Below are 20,912 nucleotides of genomic sequence, written 5' to 3'. Positions count from 1 at the left end.
AGTCAATCATGATGACTAGCTTAAACTAAAAATCACTCTAAAGACAGCAGCTACAGAAAATGCTGTGTTTACGTGCTAAACAACAAAAGGACACTTCTGCTTGTCAATTGCATTTATATTCCCACATATTTCATGAGAGGTGCGAGTAGATACCTTGGGACTATGACTACACACAAACCAGCATCCCTGTCAAGGGCAGGAGACATCAATCTACACAGAATTTACATAGCTATAAATGTATCACACAGAAGTCACACTTCCTGTCTCTAATTACACAACTGCACTGGCAGTTACCCCAGATACAGTCAGCCTTCCCCTTGCCCCAAAAAATGAATCCTAAGGTGAAACTAAGGTAAATTAAGGTAATTTAAGACAAATGAGAAGGATATTCTTTCCATAGTTTCTAGGTTCATAGCAAAAGTGTCAGACTAGTTCTTTATTCAGTGGAAAATAAATTGATTTATTATTACACAACGATTTTTAGGCAGATCGCCCATTAGAAAGGAGTTCAAAATTTAAAACAATAATGTTTAAAATCTTCCTGCTAGAAAAAAATATGCTGCAGTTAGTCACAGTGTCAATTAAGTTCAAGAATTACAAAGATGACAATGTATTTTCAAGCAATTTTATTTGACTATTAGAAATGCTTCTGTTCATATTAACACAATGGGATTATTAAGAGAATTATTCACCTGACTCAACTTGGTTTCAATCTGTGTTAATAATTTGTGAATTAGTTCACTTTTCTTATGCCAATAGTGTGGATAATGGTGGTGCTGATAACTTAAAATACAGACTTCAGAATTTAAAAAAAAAAGAAATTTACACATAGTGTAAATACTAGGCTTAGATTTTTACTGTTACAGTTCTTCACTAAAAATAAGGCATGCCCTAGCATCTGGGAGCAACAGTAAAATAGAAATCCAGGAAGCAAAGTGAATCCCACACTGATATTGCACAAGCTGTGGAGCAGTACCTGTGACCTCAGACAGCAGCAGACTGTGTGCAAAGGTAAAGAATTCTCTGTAGTCTATTCTAATGTGTTCAGTAACACAGAAGAATATCCATGCTTGGTGAATTTTACCTCTTTACGATGCTTCTCACTGCCCAATCCTCGCTCTCTCTGGAGTTTATCAAATTCATTGTTCAAATCAATGTGAGACACAAGTGTAAGGATCTTCTGAGTCAAACCCTGCTCCATTAGGTCATCTGTAAAGCGTGTTGTCATGGAAATTAACTCTTGACTATAATGGAAAGAATATAAATTTAACAATTAATCATAGCTTTCCAGTCACAAAGGACGTTTAAAATAATGAATCCCATCAAACATATTTGATGACAAAAAAATGTACAAATAATTTACATACAGAGAGCAACTAAACGTGCATTGCTAATCAGTAAGCAGTGCAGTCCCAAACCATTATGCTGAATGGGTACAAAGTCTTTAGGTAGCTGTAGGTTCAAGAACATGGAATATGAGAATACAACAGGGATCAGGTACTTAAGATTTCTATTAAAAGGAAAAAGTACTACATATAAGATGCACACAGATCACAAACTCACAGGCTCTTTCTTACTAGTAAATGCAATTGTCCAGACACTGCCCTCAGAACACATCTTTTCATCTTTCTCTAGCCAACCAATCATTGTGCACTGGAAGCAAGCAGTGTGCACTGCTTTCTTTTTCAAGGCAAAAACCACTAGCATACAATGTTCACCAGCAGATGCTACATTCCTTCTAAGTAAAGGTAGGAGAACAATTCTCTTTTGTGGTACACAGAAAGTCAGAAAACAGCAGGGTTCTCAAATACTGAGCAATCACCACTAGTTAGAGCAACAATGACTGGGAGGATGTCTGAAGCAAAATACTGTCAAAAGGTGAAGTAGCATGAAAGAAATGGAAGTAAAATAGATATCCTTATAATCCAATAAAAATATGTGCAAAAAATGATTCTGTTTAAAAAACAAACATGAAAGCAGCTGCATCAGGTTATGAGAAACAAGCAAATTTGAGACTATACATATTCCCTCTAGTCTAATCAGTCCTAAAAGCACTCAAAACAAAGAACTTTGATCAGCTCATTGCCCTGATACAGACCTGAGTTCCAATGTCCATGTCTTGCCTTGGCGTGACTGGATGAGGGTTCGTAGTGAATTGGCAATGCATCTTTTTCCATCCCAGTACAAAAGAACTGCCACTAGACCTCTTGTAAGGCCAGGAAAATGAGGCTGCTGGTGTTCTCCTAGTGAGTGAAAATCCACAGAATAGTCAAAGAAAGCTGAACATACAAGCCTTGATAACAGCTCTAAACCTTTGTATTTCTAATTGAAATACAAATACCGCATTCAAAGTAAGTGTGGTTATTCACTATCACTTTGATTTGTTTCAGACACTTAAAAGAAATCCCAGATATTTTGGGTGCTATTGATAAAATTAATATTTAACTTTTAAAACATACAAAAATTGTTTTAAAGTGCAAGTCCATAAATATCCTAGTCCAAATGGTATTTGCCACTGATATGTACCCATCTTAATAATCAATTCAAGCTGATTATCATAGAAGTATCTTTTATTCAAAATTAAGTTTTCTATCTGAAATTACATTGAAAATTTAAGTTCAAAAGAGAAAGTGAGGCTGACTTGAAGATGGCTTTCCAAAGGCAACAAATTTGCAAGCTACTTCTTTAAAGAACTTTTCAAGTTAACGAACAGTAGCTAGTAATAACGACTAACAATTATAACTTAATAACTCTGAAATCAATCTTCTACCTGCAAAGAATGTGTCACTCTCCAGAATATTTCTCTTACTAATCAGTTATTAGACTACAGAGTCACACAGCAATGCATAACTAATACATAATTTGAAGAATCAGTATCTATCACACTGCTTTGTGGAAAACTTCTCAGTCATGTTTTATTTATGTTTAAATTCAATGATATAGAAAGTAAATAGTAAGACTTCCTCAGAATATTCCCCTTTTGCAATAGCTGAGTGTACAAACATTAGGGATCAGAACACTGCTATCATATGACATTACAGTGAGAACAGATTTCTTTTTACGAACATTCTGTGTTAGGAAGCTAAGGCCTTCACTGCATCATGCATTTACATTAAACATACACTTAAATAAGAAGGCCCTATTTAAGCTGCATTTCTCCAGCTCTTAAATATTTTCCCTTCTCACCAGCTAGAAGGAGCTCAACAGCTGCCAACTCTCCAATATCAAAGAGGTCACTGAGGATAAAGGCTTCTCTGATGAGCTGCTCTGGCAAAAGCCTAGTTCCCTGCTGACCCTGGATAGCAACTCCTTCTGTGCTTGCTTTCTGAATTTTCTCATGCTGCTGAACATTTTTTGGCTGCAAGAGAAACAAGCAAGTTTCAATCTTTCAAACAATCAGAAGTTATTCAGAATGGCAAGATCAAATACTGAATACAGCTTTACACGTTAATCCTTCCTCACAAATACACTTCTGTCAGGATAGGTCATCATCATAAAAACAAAGGCAGTATTTTTAAACAAAGAGAGTAAAGGCATCCTAAAAATGCTTCATGCTTGGAGAGCAGAGTCCCTTTAGGAACGTACGAAAAATAATCTTATACAATCGGTGCTGACATTTAGTTTACTCAAAATAATAGAAGTTGAAAGTATACTTTGATGCAATTCTCAACAGGAATTGGTATCAACTCAGTGAAAGACATCTGGGTTGTTGCTCAGAACTGTTGTGTTACTCCCAACTATTTTCTACATCATTCTTTTTCCATTAAACTGAGATGCTAAAATATACTGATGAAACTCTATAGCTATCAGTTAAAAAAAGCCATCCACTACTGAAGAAATAACACCCCTGAAAGAAGATGTATTTCTAGTTACTCCTTTATGATCCACCAGCCAGGGAACAGGGAGTCTTTTCACATTATCTGGCATTCCAAACAAGACACATTCTGTATTTTTTAAATTCACCTGTTTTGTGTGTTTGTTAATCTGACTGGAACATGAGCAAAACAAGACAAAATAGCTTTGTGCTTTATTTCAGATACACAAGAGTAACGAAAAAAGTTAATATCTGACTGATGGATCATTAGATACTTTTACTACTGCTTTCAAAACAGCACTCAAATAATGAGAGAAAAAAATACATCACAGATAAAACTCTCTGTAGAAGATACAAAATAATATGTATGTATTATTTTCTCCCACTTAATACTATATGTATTCTTACAGCAGAACAAGACTGATATAACACATCTATATTATGTACTGTAAAAATGTCACATGAAAAGAATGGTCAGGGTCTAAAATGGCATGTAAGACAACAATATAAGACAGAGCAAATCATCAACTCTCCAACTCATTCCAGAAGCGAGCATTAGTCCAGTACCGGATTTCTGAAGAGAGAAATGAAGTCAGATTTGTGCTTCTTTAAAACTTGATCGAGACGATGCACAGCTTCAGGCTGCCTTTTCCAAATGGCATTCATTACAGTCTGCCATATGTCCTTATATGGACCCCACAAGCTTGCAGCTAAAAGAAGAAATAAAACAATGTATTTGAAATAGAGAAAGGAAGAAAACAAATTATTTATACACTGTTTTCAATAAGTAGACTCTTTTTCAGTTTACTGTTACTCTTGGCATGTCAGTATACTGTTACACCCATCAAGAAAAGTATATTTTCCTTTCTTAAGGCACAAAAAAACCCCAACAACAACGATGGTCTGATATAAAATTTAATTGCATTTAAAGAATCAAAAAAAGAATCAAAAAAGATGATGTATGCACCTAAATTCTGGTGCTCAAAGTCATCTTGTAAGGATACTTACCATACAGGTATTCGGTCAGAAAAGACCTTCAAGATCACAGAGTTTAAGCATTAATCTGGCACTGCCGAGTCCACCACTAAACCATGTCCCCAAGCGCCACATCAACATGTCTGCTAAATCCCTCCAGGACTGTGACTCTACCACTTCTACAGAATACTCCAGAAAAGGACTACCTTCACTATTAGCTAAACAACCCATCAAATCAAAACAAATACTCTCGCATGAGAGCAGATGGCTAAAGAAAAATGGTTTCAACCATTTCCAAAGATTACTACTTGAGTGAGCAAGTTGGGAAAACCATAAAGCAGTTTAAGCAAAAGCAAGCTATTTAAATCACCCTTATTGCTCCTACTTTGTCAGAGATGAACCAGTGTGTACTGAGCTAAGTCATCTGGAAGGGGTGTAAAATCCTGCCTCACTAATCAGAGAAAAACATTGGCTGTCAAGAGAGAACAAACTCCTTTGATTACTCAAACTAAAATTGATATCCCTCCCAACAATCAAAATGCAAATCTCCCAGGCTTCAAAGTAGCTCTAGAATGTCAGATCAAAGACTGTCATACTTAAATGGTGAAATCTACACACTTAACTGGTGAAGCCATTCATGCTGAGTAGCTACAGAGAATTTAAAAATGACTGAGACAGCACATTTAGCAGTGCCAGTATGGCTGTGTTGGGTCAGCCTGTAAAAAAGGGACAAATTCGTCTTTTCTGAGCATCAGTGTTTTAACGCGTACAATGTTACCCCTGCCTAGAAACAGCTACTACTGGATGCATAATTTCACACTCAGCTATAACTGACTCTCCCACATAACTTCAGAGTTCAGAGACTTATTTCCACTTGAAATTGTCTTTTCACTCTTATTACATTACCAAGTCCAATAAACACCAGCAGCAAACCACAGTGTCTGCCAAAAACTGTTCAACTACTTCCCTGGCCCATTTGCTTGCTCTTGTCCCTACCACATAATTGCTTTGCACCAGCCCAAACACATGTACTGCAAGGCATTAGAACAAATTAAGGATCTAACTTCTCTAACCAAAACCTAATCCAAAAAAAAGTTTATTTTCAGCAGGATCACATCTACAACCCAGTTTGCTCTGCGATGGCACAAAGATGGATTATTGCAGAGAAAGGAATCCCACCCGGGATGGGAAGAGGTTGGACTTTAGCGACCACGCTGACTTTTTCCCACTTAAGCCATTCTATTATTATTAGTTTTAGAGGCTGACCATCCCATTAGGGACAGCAAGGAAGGACAGGCTGCATTGCTTCTTTTGGCAACAACAGCAGTTGACACTTACACCTGAACTTTTTGCCAAGTTATAGACTCAACCATGATATGTCTGCTCCCACAAACAATATACTATAACCCAAGGCAAATTCTTCCTTAGTTCTAGTGCCACATCCCCTTTTAATTTTTCCCATATTTCCCATTAAAAAACTCCCTCTTCCCCTAGTTTTTTTAATTATAAGGCTGTAGACTCTCTTGCTGTGTAATTTATTAAATAGTCTCATTAGAACTACTCCAATCCTCACTTCAACAAAGTCATAGTTTTTTATGAAAAGTCTTTGCTTTATTACTGCCTTTCTGTGAGGCTACAGGGATGCAATCCATTCCGTGAGATCAAAATATATTCTCTGTAAAATTTGTTCCTTGCTTGCCATGGAAATGGAGGTTTTAATTCTATTAACTAGAATTAATAGTGACTATTAACTGTCACTACTGACATACAAAACCTTATTTACAGACCTTTTGGCCTATACTCCAGTGACAACTGTTTTTCCACAGGGTCTCCATTCTCCTTCTATTAACCTAATGAAGCTCAACAATAATAAATGCAACATTTTGCCCCCAACACAGAATCACTGCACAGGCTGGGGACCAAGGAAGCTGCTGGAGAATAGCTTTACAGAAAAACACCCAAGTGTCCTGGCAGGCAGGAAGCTGAACACCAGTCAGCAGCACACGCTCATGGCAAAGGCTGCCTGCAGGCTTCAGGCTGTATTAACAGCTGTAGCCAGCAGATGCAAGTGATTATTTAGGCACCTCAGAGTCCTTCACTCCCACACTGTGTCTACTTTTGGGCTCCTCAGAGAAAGATACAGAAATAATGAGCCAGAGAACGGGATGAGTGAGAAGCTGAAAGAACTGACCTGGTTCAATCTTACAAAAAGAACGCTCAAGAGGGATGGGGGCTTTGTTTTCTCTAACTACTGAATGGCACTATACTTAGAAAGCAGAGACAGAGGTACCCCAGGACAAGACGAGCAGCAACTGACACAAGCTGTGATAACAAAACCTCCAATTGGGACGGTGAGGGTTTCCAGGTCCTTAGCAATACTCAGTGGATGAGAAACCAGCTGCACATTTCCAGACTCCATGTGCACCACTGAGCAAAATTCTGGATATATTTCTCTTTTGCCTCCTACACCACACAGCATTAAGAGATGAGCGTAATACCGAAGTGACGCGTAACCACGTGTACACCGAGTTACCACAGTCCTCTCTAACCAAGGAAGCCTTCGCAGCCTGGTGTGACTCCCCGCCAGGACCAGCCAGGCGCGGCGGCAGCTCTGACCGCGGAGCTCCATCGCCGGGCAGCTCTGCGCGGCCCGAGCCCGGGCACGGCCGCACGGGAGGCCGCTCTCCCACCGCCTGCCCGCACACCGCGCCGCGCACCGGGCGCCCGCAGCCCTTCCCCGCCGCCTGCTCGGGCCTTCCCTAGCCAGCTCGGCACACCCGGCCTTCCCAGGGCGGCCGCCCCCGGTTTCGCGGGCTCGGAGAAGAGGCGCAGGGCCGGGGAGTGGGACGGCCGCGGGGAGAGGCGGAGGAGAAGCCGCAGCCCCACGCTCAGATTGTTCTTACCCGAATTTACCGCCAACGGAGCCGCCATCTTGGCGAGAGGGAGGCGCGACCGCGGCGCCGGCGCCCGAGGAAGGCCCAGCCAACCCCCGCCCGCCGGGCTGCGGGGCCGGGCCGGGCGTGCCGCGGCTCCCGCCCTTGCTGGCTGCGGCACAGCACAGCTGGTGCCGATCACGAGGCGGCTCCGGCAGCGGCTCCGGCAGCGGCTCCGGCAGCGGCTCCGGCAGCGGCTCCGGCAGCGGCTCCGGCAGCGGCTCCGGCAGCGGCTCCGGCAGCGGCTCCGGCAGCGGCAGGGATAGCCCCGCGCCCGGGCTGACGGGACCTGTAGTTGCACGTTGATGGTTCATTGTGCCTCGAGGCGGCTGCGGGAAAGGGAGAGCGCCGGGCTTCTGCATTCCCGCCTTCGCTCCTCTGATGTAAATAACACATCGATTCCGTGCCGTTCCTTTTTTCTTTCCCTTTCCACGCCACGTTCAAGGGAGTCTTTCCTTCCAAGCCAAGCCCTGCCCCATAAGCCGTTTTCACTGAATACGGCTAAATACCCGAATTCAGACACTGCACTAGGAGATACATTTATTAGAATATTTTAGTTTATTTTTTTAACTGAAAAAAACATATTGCCAGGATGGCTTCAGCTTCTCTGGTTTCTGGTTGAAGTCTTAAAAAAATAGAGTCAATAAATAATTTTGAATGTGAACTAGGGTTTACAATCTTGTATAGGGGAGAAAAAATAAACAAAAAAACCCACAAACACCAGCTCTGGTAGGAGTTATCCTATCAAGAAAGCTGCATTTAAACTCAAAGTATGTGCAAGAAAGAAAAAAAAAGTACCAGGCACGAAGAAAAGAAAACAAAACATTTTTATACATTTACATATCTGGAACTGAGGAACAAATACCAGTACCTTAGAAGTAGTCTGTGTCTGACATCAATTTACCATTCTCTGTCCCAGTAGTAATCAACTTTCTTACAGAAATTCCTTCCTGTATCACCTTTAGGATAAAAGATTCCACCAAAAGTGGAGTTCATTTTTAGTTCTAATAGTTTACCCTTTTGAACTTTTTTAAAACAGTATTTCATGGTTGCAAAACCATGTCCAATGAACTAGACCTATGGGAAATTGGCAAAATAACTATCTTTCCTTCTCTAGATCCCCCATATAATGGGATGGCAGAAGGGGTAATGGTCCCGGGGTGAGTGAATTGGCAAGGCAGCTATAAAAAAAAGAGACAGAAAGTAGAGAAACTGTGTCACAAGCATTAATCAGAAGAGGAGAGAGAAATGGAGATTTTAGAAAAGAAAAAAAAGTCTGTCCTGTCAAGAACAGCTTCTCTCAGTTCAACAGATGAATCTGTTCTCATTAATTTGGCCTAATTTGTTGATTTAGTCAAAGGCCCCATATTTCTTTGAGATTTACCCTTTCCTGGTCTTAACCATGAACAGACTAGACCTATAATGATGAGAATGATAGTGAATTGTTCATTTTAGTCTGGGAAATGAAGAATGCCAGGCAAAAGGTAAAATAAGTGAGGGTATTCCACAAGCAGCTGAACTAAAGCAGCCTTGGTACCTGGGCAGAGCATTCCTGTATCCTCTCCCGTGCACCCTTCCCTGCAAAGCCATAGTTCTGCTCCTATGCTGCCCACGTGCCACCTCAAGACCCATAACTATGAAAGGCAGGTATCATGACAGACTTGGAGATGCATGTGCTGATCATCTGGCCACAGCAAATGTAATGAGGTTTTGCTTCAGTCTTTCCTTCCACAGTGATTCTAATTTTGATCTTTTTCCTTTATACATTCCCCAAGTTTCACAAAGTTTATGAGCCCTTTAGCCTTCGATCAGATTAGGTTGGAATTGACTCAGAAATTGCAACAGGTTCAAAAGTTACTGAAAAAGTTTGGCATACAGTGTGATTTCATAAACTGTGTTTCCTTAAGAAACATGAACTTTTAAAGAAGAGAGAGAAATAAATAATTGAATTTTTTTTTTAAAAAAAAAAGCCTTTCCCAGGCATTAAGAGCTGTCATATTTCTTTTGGCATTCAGATACAGCCAGATTGCACCCACTGTTTTTTGAACTCTGTTGAAGGAAAAAATCCTTTTTAACCACTGCACATTTAGTATTTTAAGTTTCCAGATAATTCTTTCCTCTCCTTGCCAATTGACCTAGGGTCACATAGCAACAAGAAAAAAAAAAAGCCTGAAAGAGTGGATGGCAAGGGGTAGGTCACTGGGCAGCTTCACTGGGAAGCTTCTGAACTTCAGAAGAAAAAATACCACATTTAGCTCCAGCTGCACAGCATTTATTATATTCTTTCTCTGTCAGCAATGTGGTATTTTAATGCAAAATAGTTGTGACAGTTCAGCTCCTAGTACAGATGAAGTAAGAGAGGCATCTAGATACACCATACCATACATTCTGCGCATGTTTTTATTGGCATAACTGCATCCATCCATCCATCCATGCTTTAATGAGTAGGGAAGTCCATGAATAGTAGTTCTTGCTTATTCTTGCTTTATTTGCTGTCCTTTAATTTAGGTTCCCATTGTTTACCCAGGATCACTGGCTGGTTTGGTAGTCTATTTTTGACAGGTCACTATAGGGAAAGAATACCTCATTCCTCTCCCTAAAAATAGCTCTCAGCAAGTTCTCCAATACAGATGGGTTCAGGAAGGGACACCAATGTCTTTCATCCTTAATTACTAGACAGAAATCTGTGAAGTATCAAAGGTAGGCTGACACTAAATACCTGGGGTGGATATTAATTCCCCTTGATTCCAGGGAGAGGAGGTTCCGAATTGCCCGTAGGGTAGCAAATTCTGCTTGTGAGGTGAGAGACCTACATTCATTTCTATGGGTGGAAATAACTCTCAGTAATAATTAAATTGAGCTGCACAGTGGCAACCTACTCTTTGACTGTAACTTGTAGGTGGTTTGTGATGTACTACAGGTGTAACATTCTTAATTTTGATAGTATTATATTTAGTGGTTCATAGTCAAATCATACGTCAAGATACAAAGATAACGATGATGATGATATAATTTACTCTCTTTACATGTTATTATTACCAGGAAGAATAATTATTAGCCAAAAAAAGAGTATTGTTCAAATGCCTGAGAGGCCCTGCTTAATTTCCTACCTTTAATCTTCAGTGTCATTATGATCACATCCTTCACATCTCCATCACATGATGGAGAAAAATGAAAAAAGGCTTTTCTGCATTGCAGCTGAAACTGAGAAAGTTGCCTTGTAAAAGTGCATCTACATAAATAGACCAGTCCTTGCATTGTGGAATATGCCTCTTTCCCAAAAAGCCAAAAACATTTCTGGCTACTGATTAGACCATAAAACTTCCTGGAGCTCTTGTTTTGACTAACTCTGTGCATCTCAGCTTACTGTTTTGTAAATATGTGTATAACATCTCACAGCAGGCCTGGAATGACAATTGAATGGATCTGCAGCCTGGCTCCATCATGCGAACAGGAAAAATAATGTATTTTTGCATCATGTTAATTGGCAGAGTAAAAAGTCCTGAATTCTCTTACTATGCCAGCTAATTTTCCTAGAAACTTCTTAGCTGGCTATAATCCTGTCTTTGCTGCAAAAAAGTGTGCTTTATACATTGAGATAGTTAGCTTGGCATCACATCTTAGAAAAAAGTCTGAGACCTTTCCCTGCAGCATTTCTCAAGGAAATAACTTAGTAATTTCTGTCTTTCATCCTAGATATTTCTAGTGTCACCATGGTATCTAAGCTCATCAAAGAAACTGTGTGAGGTTGTCGCTAGCTCGTGTAAGTGGTTTATCTAGTCAAAAGCAACAATGAGCTAAACATTCTTAAAGTTATGTGAACACCTTTCTTGGGGGTCAGGGAGCAGGGGGAGATGAGCTGAACAACAGCAAGCGCTGCCCTTCCTGTGTAGGTGAGGGCAATTACTGACTATAGGCATCTGACCAGAAATAAATGCCTTAATAAACAGTATCCTGCTTATCAATTGGGTCTTGATCCTTGTTCAGGCTTCAGAGGTAAAATGAAAATGCTGTTCTTGGCTCTGTGATGTATTTTGAGTCATTTTTTCCCTAATTCCCACTTTGGGGCCCTTAAAGCTATCTGTCTTGTTTCTCTTTCTTCTCCATCCCAGAATGAAGAATAGCCTTTCTTTTTTTGTAATAATTTCTCCATTCAGTTTCTGAGGGCAATGAGGCAGTTATTAGCCCAGAAGGTAATCTGATTACTGTAAGGATGTAGCTGCTAGTGATTGACAACAAGAGGTGCAGAAACCTACAACCAATGAAATGCTGGAAAAACAAAGCATAAGCAAAGTGGAGAGATTTGATACAGTACATAGAAGCCTTGGCACATCAACTGCCTTATTGATATTCATTCTGTTCAGGGATTTACATATCAGATTTCAGGACAGTTGATGTTTTTCCAAGTTGCCAGTTTCACAAATTCAGGCTTTATCCTGTAATTCACTCTGAGCACTTTCTAGAGCATGTTGAATATATTCTACAGTGACTTACACACTTCTTTGATCCTTTTGGGCTCCCATCAGAGAATGGGTGGGTTGGAAGAGGTGCAAAGCTACAAAAGTGTAATGAGTTCACTTGGGCAACACTGAAGATGTGTAAAGTTGCACAAAACTCTCTGTGCTAATAATGTAAAGCAGAGGGTTTCTGTAACTAGATATAATGCAAAAAATGGGAGAGGAAGCATCTTGGCAGTCAATTAAGCTAAACTGAAATAAATCATTACTTTATACTTACAAACTGAGTGAAATGGATATAGGAACCATTGAGACTGAGGAAAAGGGTATCTTGCAATGCCATCTCTACTGCAATGTAAAATTCCTTCACAGATTATGCTGCCATTTTGTTCATTATCTTCCCAGCACTGTCCACTTCTTTGGAGTTCTCTGGGCACAAGACAAGAAGCATCCTGTAGACAAAAGATGTATGCAAAATATAGCTTGTGCACTTCTGACAATTTCTTACTGAAATAATTTCCCTGTCCTGATGCTCTGAGGTAACTTATTTGGAAAAAAAAAACCCAACCTGTTTAAATAGGTAGCATAGGAAAGAATTTGCTTTCTGCTCCAGTCCATTTTTTTTGTTTCATTTAATTTTTCTGAGAATCAGGAAGAATTTTGTTCAGGAGCAAGAATGCAAAGGATATGGACTGAACAAATTCAATTTCTGGAACAAGCAACTGTATTAATTGGTTCTGATGTCAAAATATTTCAGTGGAAGTCATATGTCTGTTAAAGTCTCCTCCTGCCTTATTTGCTTATGACTATTGCTGCAGAAGGATAATGAGAAGCAATATTAGCTCTTCACAGTAAATGGGGCAATTGTTGAGACCATATGTTCAATAACTCCTACCAAGGTGACACCTTAGACACTGGAGCACTAAACTATACTATGTGCTTGAATAGTCAAGGCTGGAGTTTATGGTTTATGCTCATTCAGTTGTTTGAGTGCTTAAGAGTCAAATAGCAAAAAAACTGTGTCATATGAGCAGGTTTCTGAGCTGCTTGGCACATACAACTCTCCTACCTTTCTTATAGATGGTGCTAGACAATCAAAATTAATTTCTCTCATCATTCAAGAACATTCCTATTCTAAATCAGACAAAGCTAAATCTGTCTTTGAAATGTCTCTGAAAAACACCTGGTCAGCTAATCTGGAATCTCAGATAAAATGAGACCTAACCAATGAAGAAAACAAAATTCTCAGAAATAATTGTGTGTGTCTGTAGATGCCCAGCATGGCGGAATGATAATCCTTTTAAGTCTTTCTGCAAGGTAGGACAACTACTATTGCAGATTAAGTTTGATGGAGTTATAATGAAGCTTACTTGGTAGAATAGTTCACTCCGAAGTAAATAACCTATTGAAAGTGTGCATACAAGAAATACTGATTTGAAGAACAAAAATTCAAAGGTCAAGACGGACATTCAGCATTATGGCTGATATCCGCAAAAGGGGCCTCTTTAAGTAGATAGCAGTAAATTATGATTAAAATCTCAGGTTAGCTTTCCATCTTGTGCTATCTCCTTACAAACAACGATCAATACTTGCTTGAAAATAACACTCAGAGTGCATCACTCAGTTGCATTCCTAGGCATCTGCCTGTTAACAATATAATTTTGTTTTTCTTATGCATCACTCTGAGTCCTCTTTAATGAGCAGTCTGTCTGCAGAAACAAGTAGTTATGGTGAGGTCCAGCCCAAGAGAAGCTTGAGGTACTGACTCATTCTGAAACGCTGAGGGAAAGGTTTGCTTGCAGGTATATTTAGACTATAACTACACAAGGACACTAAGCTACGAGAAACCCCTAAAAATTAGGTGGCCATAGTTTTAATGAGGATTTGATTATGCCTTTTGGGTGTCTTAGTTTGACATTGTTTTATATTGAAAGATGGTAAATGCGTTTCAAAGTGTGTTTCCCCAGAACTTCTCAGAAAGTCTAGTGTCAGTTTTGAGGTGAGATCTGAAGAGCATTACAGGGAAGATTGATGCCTCCCTTTCACTGGAGGAGTTCAGATTACTTGTTCAGGTTGTGAGAGGCTCGCTGAATTCTTCCCTCCCAGCTTAATATGCAACTGCTACCTCCCATAAAGGTTGGAGGGGTCTTTGGCATTCTGTGCTCTCAGTCTCTTGTTAGGGACGCTTAATTTTGTGAAAATAATTAAACTTCCACCAGATATGCAACTGGAACCTGCCAGGGAATGGGGCAGAGAAAATCCTGCCATTCAAAAGGCTAATCTGACCACGAGGTGAAGAATATTTCTCTTGTGATCTGTCTCAGTGATTAAGTCGTTTTGACAAACACATCAGCATGTGTTTGACTCAAATACAAATTCACTTTCTTTTCACAAAAAAATATAACCTATGTGTTAACTACTTTGGAGAGTTCTTGAAAGCTTAAGCTGTATGTGAAAGCAAACTACCAGCTCTGTCAACCTGACCAGCTATAACCTTTTTCCTTTACAGATATTCCAAACCTAGGCAATCTGAATTCATAGAGTGGATGTTTTTTCTGATCTCAACAAGAACAAAATCATGTTTTTATTGTCAGTGATCACAGCTATTCTTTCAATACTTTCTGGTTTGTTTGCCTACTCATATAAATCAGTGAGTCATATAGCCCCAGTGCTCTCAATAAACTGATTTCTTGTCTGAAAGTTGTGTCTTTTCTCTCGGTTCATGGCTCCATGAAACAATGATCCAACTCCAAGTCTTGCCTCACACAAACTTAATGCATAACATGTGAAAAGAACTTTTTGAGGAGCTAGTATCCTTCTAGAGTTAACAGCCTACTTCACTTCTAGGAATCCCTGTCTGTAAGCAACTTATCTCCTCTTTAAATACTGTGCAAGCACAAACTTGGACAACGCTAAGGGGATAGTTATTAATTGCTGGTATTTAAAATCAAGGGGAAGAATACAATGCAGTACAGTAAGTACAAACTCAGCTATAGTATCACCCAGGGCAGTGTATGTTTTTCTCATTATGCTTCTCCACCCACATCCCACATTTTCTCATCCAAATCATGACGGGGGCCAGCCATAGATAGCTTAGTAAGAAGTTCTTCAATTTTAGCATGGCTGCCTGTGCTAGAACCAGTTGACACAAGGACTGCTGTGGTAGGAAAGGAGTAATCACCTCTTTAGTAACCTTTTGTCACATGCTGTGACATGACCAAACTGCTGAAGCTCAGCCTTTTCCCAGTAGGGCACACCTTGCAGGTAATTGTGCTGTCAGTCTGCTCCATGGCAGTTGTCAGTGCTCTGCAGACTGAGACATGCAGACCTCCTGTAAGGAGGACATACCATGCTCTAAACTTTAAAACTCTATATAGGATGAAGATGAGCCATGAAAAACTAATTTGACTCTATTTATCATCTTAATTCCAAAGTTATCTGAGAGGAAAGGTACCAATTAAAGGTGAATGCTGCTCCAGAGCTAAGTTTTCTTAAGGAAGTACACTGGTCAGAATATTAGATAAGCACCTTTTACAGCTTTGATGGTTCAGTCATGTCAACATTTAGAAAGCAATGCCTAATAAAACTCCATTAGGCCACCTGGTCCTGTTTTTTATAGGAGTACAACAGAACCACGGTTATTCTTCCAGCAGTTTGAATGTTTTGAGACCTGAGCTTTTTTTTTTTTTTTTGGGTGCATGAAAGTAGATGTACCTTGAAAAACAGGTACTGTACCTTTTAAACTATTTTTAAATAAAATCCATAGTGGCATTTTCATTTAAATTACTAAATTTATAAAAACCTTGAATTTTAATGAGATCTTGAAGATGAAAAATTAACTCCCTTGTCTTTACTAAGATCTCAGCTGAGACAACTCATTGTTTACCTGTCCTGAGGCGAGAATGTATGACTTCACTCTAGTACGAAAGGTCTGAGAGTGTTCCCTCTGACTTCTGTGCCTTTGAAGTAGGCCTGAGATGAGTCAAGGTATATACACTCAGAAGAATGAGGAAAGCTATACATTACACAGAAGGAAGTCAGTCCAATGTCTAGGTTCCTATCTGCAAAGAGCAGGAGTGAAGAAGCAAGCAACCAGCAACTCACTTCTCTCTTGTCCCTGATTTTGGCCAAGTCTTTTACAGGAATGGGAAGTAGCTGGCTACCCACCTAATCTTAGTGCTCTTACTCTGCTGCTTCTGTGCTGGAGAGTGAAGAAAGTGATGACTCACCACGCCAGTGTTGCTTCTGAAGGACAATGAGATGTCCACATGTATATGGCAGACCCTACTGTTAGGCATCACCTTGTGCATCTGTCTCCATGGTACATTCCCTACCCTATTCTCTCAAGGAATTTTTCATTACCTTCTACTTTGTTTAGGCATAGCTTTACCCTTAAGTCTTTTCCAAATTTCCGACAGAATACACCTGAGAGATTAAGCATGGAAGCATCTGGGCACATTTGGTAGAAACTGGTGTGTGTCCCCCTGGTTTTTTTGTATCATAATATTGTACATAGTGTTTTCCACAGTGTAGGACTAATATTCAACATAGAAGTCCTGTGTGGAAACATGCAGAATGAAACTGTCTTTCAGAGAAGATGAGTTTTCATTGACTTCAGGAGAAGTTGCAAATGCTCAATTGTTTTGGAAATCATGCTACTTTCATGGGATCCCAAGCAAATACAAACACCTAAAAGTTTCAGATTTTGTGGCTTTTAGACATTACACTGGTTTGTGTACTAGTCAGGAGAAATAGTGCTAGAAATGGACTAACACTGAGCATATCCTACCTTCTTCTGCTGTCAATCTGACAACTGCACAGTACATTTTAAGGCCCAGCATACAACAAGTTTGCATACGACAAATTATAAGCACTTCAGGCAAGCATGACACCATACACTATCGGTGGAAATGTTTGGGGCACATCCATTCTGAAGCTTTCTGTGCAAAAATTAATTTTGGTTTCCCAAATATGATACCAACACAAAGAAAGTAAGGAGCAGAAAACAAAATGAAAGTAGGTTAAAATAAAAGTCAGCACCTGATTTATATGCTTTATCAAAATATGGCACCTACCAGAGGCTGACTGGCTACAGTTTAAAATAACCTATTTAAGATGAGGCAATTTATCATTCCTGAAAGCCCCACAAATGCTGGATTATTAGGAGTAAAACATACTGGGTCTACCCAGGACTTTAAGTCCACGGCTGGCCTGCTAGCAGGAAATTCTCATATTCATACACTGATGTACCAATTATTTTAAAATGTTGCTGAGGAAAGCATAGTACAATTTTAAAATTCATATGGAAGAATAAGAAAATGTATATTAAAATAGAAAAGTATCTACCGTTCTTTAGGTGTCTTGGTTAATCCATAAAATATGGTCAGGATACCAGCTTGGTCTCTGCTCCCCCTGGATATGTTCCCAACCTGTAGTGGCTCTTGGCCTGGTCCCATCATGGTGCAGAGTGCTGGAGGAAAGATGGAGCAGAAGGGGAAAGGGGGCAGAGCAGCACAAGGCACACAGCACAACCTTCCCTCTGTTGGCATGTCAAGCACAGGCTAAGAAGCAGAAATGTTCTCTATCAGAATATAAGAGCCAAATTTCTCTGTACAACAAGCAAATCTGCGTCACACAGAGTCTCAGTTACAGTGCTGCCTATTTGCAAAACTGATCTTATTATTCTGGGATCTCTAATTTGTCATCATTACAGCTGGTTTCCTGTGGCTCCTTAAGGAACATATTCATATTTCTGATTAATAAATGCTTTGACTTTCCTACATAATCTATTATTTTGTCTATCTAACCTATCTAATTTCAGGCTTGTCTCTCTATCAGCATTATTTATATAGCATAAAATTAGCTGCAGTAGCTCACATTCCTTTTGGCAAAAGGAAATATATCCGTCTGGAAAATTGCAAGGTTGCAGCTGGAGCTTGGCTGGTGCAATATATTTACAAGTGTCAAAGTTCATGCCAACTCTTTAATGCAATGTCATACTTTCTTGACAGGTGAGCTCCTGTCACACCTGGCTTATGTGGAACATGAGTTCCAACACAACAAAAAGTCAGTGGAAGTTCTTGTAACAGACAGTTCCTGTTTATACAGCAGCCATGGAATCAATATGCAGGATAAAGTATTGCATTTTCTCAAGTCATTCACTTTTTATTTCATCTCAGCGAATCCCATACGGCTGAGGCATTTTTATAAGAATGTGAGCAATTTTGAGCTCTGTGGAAAATGCTGAGTGCTGTTGGATGAAGGAAGAGAAGGGCAGAAGAGGAAAAATACATTCCTTTGAATGCACTAATATAGAAAGCAATTAAGGAATATGACAATAATGAGCAATCATTCTGTCTCGTAATGTATGTTTTGCTTTAAAGAGCAGGTGATGGCTCCTTGAAAACAATAATAAGTAACATAATGAAGCCCTGTCTACACAGGCATGTTACTTCAAGTATTTCAGATGAGTTGTCTTGAGCATATTCGTAATGATTGTTTTAAAGTGGCTGGGCTTTCTTTTTTTTCATGAATGAAACCCAGGCTCACCAGTCCTCAGCTATGAGCTGCATCCAGTTTATGAGAGGATTCTGCCCATTTTTGAATGATTTTCCCTCATTGTATAATGTGATAAGGTTTATTTGCTGTCTGGCCCCTGAGTGCCCTCTTCTGTTACAAGATTATCTGGATCAAGTATGTTACCACTCTTGCTGAATGCTGATGGCTTCCTTTGCAATTCCCGTATGTGTGTGTTCCTCCAGATGCACACATTTTTGTTGAGCACCACCTCTTTCCCTCCCCTAATACTGTCTCATGGGTTGTGTGTATCAGCACATTCAGCCCCAATTTATAGCACTGCCTCAAATATTATTATTTGTGACTGCTGGTCAAACTGAATGCAAGAGAGGGACATTCCTGAGAAATGGACCACTGCTGCCATAAAGCAAAGTAACACTGGCATTTCTACAAGACCTGAAGGGATGTGAACAGGACCTCCAGGACTTCTAACTGGCCAGAATAGGATAAGATATGAAAGACTGATCCATGGAAAGTCACTGCTGAACCCCACTATTGTAAAGGACCCAGGTGACTTACCACAGCTGTCAAATGATGTCACTTCAAATATGGAGTTGTAAAGCTAATATTTTTTTCAAACCACCGAGCTGAAATGCAAAGACTGAGGTTATGAGAAAGCTGTTTGAAATCCAGATAGGTGGTTAGTCTAAATGCTGCTGAGAGAAGTATTTCTATCATGTCCTATTATGTCATAGCTCTGCATCTCTAAGCCAGGTGGTATCTGGATGCCATCACTGGCAGGGGAAAACGAACTGTATGAACCATAAGCCTGTTTCCACCTGTTTGGTGTCACCTTCTCGACTGTGGTCATCGTGGTGCTCCACAAACAAGAACTCAAACTTGTGTCCCCACCTTGCACTACTTGCTACGCCTCTGGGCTCGCTGCTGCTCTTCCTGCCACTCAAATAACATGGCAGCATCCCCTGAGTTAAAAGGAATACAGATTGTGGGGCAGGCATAGTTATTGCAACAGCAAGTGCAGGGGAAAAAAAAAGGCAGTAGCAGATATACTTTGGCTTATAATTTGTTCAGCATTCTTTAGCTTCCTTTCACATTTTATGAGAGGAATTACTAAAATGAGACATTTCAAAATGCTGAGATTATAAAACACTTGTAATCAAACCTTTAGCAATATAAAATTCTTGAATTCAGGCCAATTGCTCTACAGTCTGTTCCCTTCTAGTGCACATGATGCTGATCTGTGTCTGTTACAGGAGATCTTAGGGCAAAGATTGTGCTCCATTTTTACTATGCACAGAGCAAAGCAATCCAGCCCTCTGGGTTTCTTATCTGTATGGTCTCTCTCACTTCTGCAGCTGAATTTACTTCAGTACCTTTCTATGCAATGCTGCACATCTTTCAGATTTATCCATTGCCTTTTGCAGTAAGACTTTTTCTCGGCTCTTGGAAACATACTTCAAGGTAACATTGCTACAGAGGTGAACATAAAACTACAAACTCGAGTCCTGTTACTGTTCAGTAGCAGGATACTATCTCTCTCATTCGCCCAGCAGCTTCTTCCGTTCTTCCCATTCCGAGACCAGCACGTGATTTCTACAGAAAGGAGATGTAAAGAGAGAGGCTTCTAATTTTTTACATACTATAGGGTTCCCCAAGAACAACCACTTCCTAGGGAAGCCCAAACTGGAAAAACAGATGGGAATGACATTCCAAAATTGATTAAAAAAGTATGAAGCCTATAATCATCGGCACTGAGTTCAGTGCAGAAATAACAAATAATTGCAATTTATCTCTGACTACAAAGGCCCCATTATGATGAAGAACTTTAGCCTAACAAGTTGTTTAATGCATAAAAAATATTTCAAAAAGGAAAAGGAGGATAGGAAAGAGAAGTTCAAGGATTCTGTGAATGGATTTCAGCACAGGAGCCAGAAGGCAAAAAAAGAGCTGGAAGGATGCTTGTAACAACTTGTATTTATAACAACTTGTGTTAACTTGGACATGAGTGTCTAGATTCAGAGGAGTTTGGGACAAGGGAAAAAAAAACATGCAGGAAGATTTGCTGTAAATTGTGAAAAAACCCCAGTCCTCTGAAGAATATTAAGATGTTGTATCACCACTTCAAGTGCACTCTGAGGTTAACAAATAGTGGGAGCTTCCTGGAGGTTCCCACTACACCCTTTACAGAAAAGAGGA

General features: G+C 39.8%; 1 protein-coding gene across 1 annotated transcript in view; it reads right to left on the bottom strand.

Annotated features, from left to right (window-relative positions):
- NUP205 (nucleoporin 205) overlaps window positions 1-7,775 on the bottom strand; it is a 47,036-nt gene extending 39,261 nt beyond the window's left edge. The window contains exons 1-5 of the mRNA XM_048301494.1: window positions 7,693-7,775; window positions 4,382-4,524; window positions 3,187-3,358; window positions 2,099-2,243; window positions 1,085-1,244 (exon numbers count right to left, since the gene is read on the bottom strand). Coding sequence (XP_048157451.1) covers window positions 1,085-1,244; window positions 2,099-2,243; window positions 3,187-3,358; window positions 4,382-4,524; window positions 7,693-7,720 — 648 coding nt within the window. The 5' untranslated portion in view covers window positions 7,721-7,775. The remainder of the gene's footprint in view (window positions 1-1,084; window positions 1,245-2,098; window positions 2,244-3,186; window positions 3,359-4,381; window positions 4,525-7,692) is intronic.
- Window positions 7,776-20,912: the final 13,137 nt, after the last annotated feature.

Source organism: Corvus hawaiiensis, chromosome 4, assembly GCF_020740725.1.
Source record: "Corvus hawaiiensis isolate bCorHaw1 chromosome 4, bCorHaw1.pri.cur, whole genome shotgun sequence".
NCBI classification, from domain to species: domain Eukaryota; kingdom Metazoa; phylum Chordata; class Aves; order Passeriformes; family Corvidae; genus Corvus; species Corvus hawaiiensis.
Note: the sequence above shows the minus strand (reverse complement) of the source record. Positions and strands in the feature narration are given on the sequence as shown.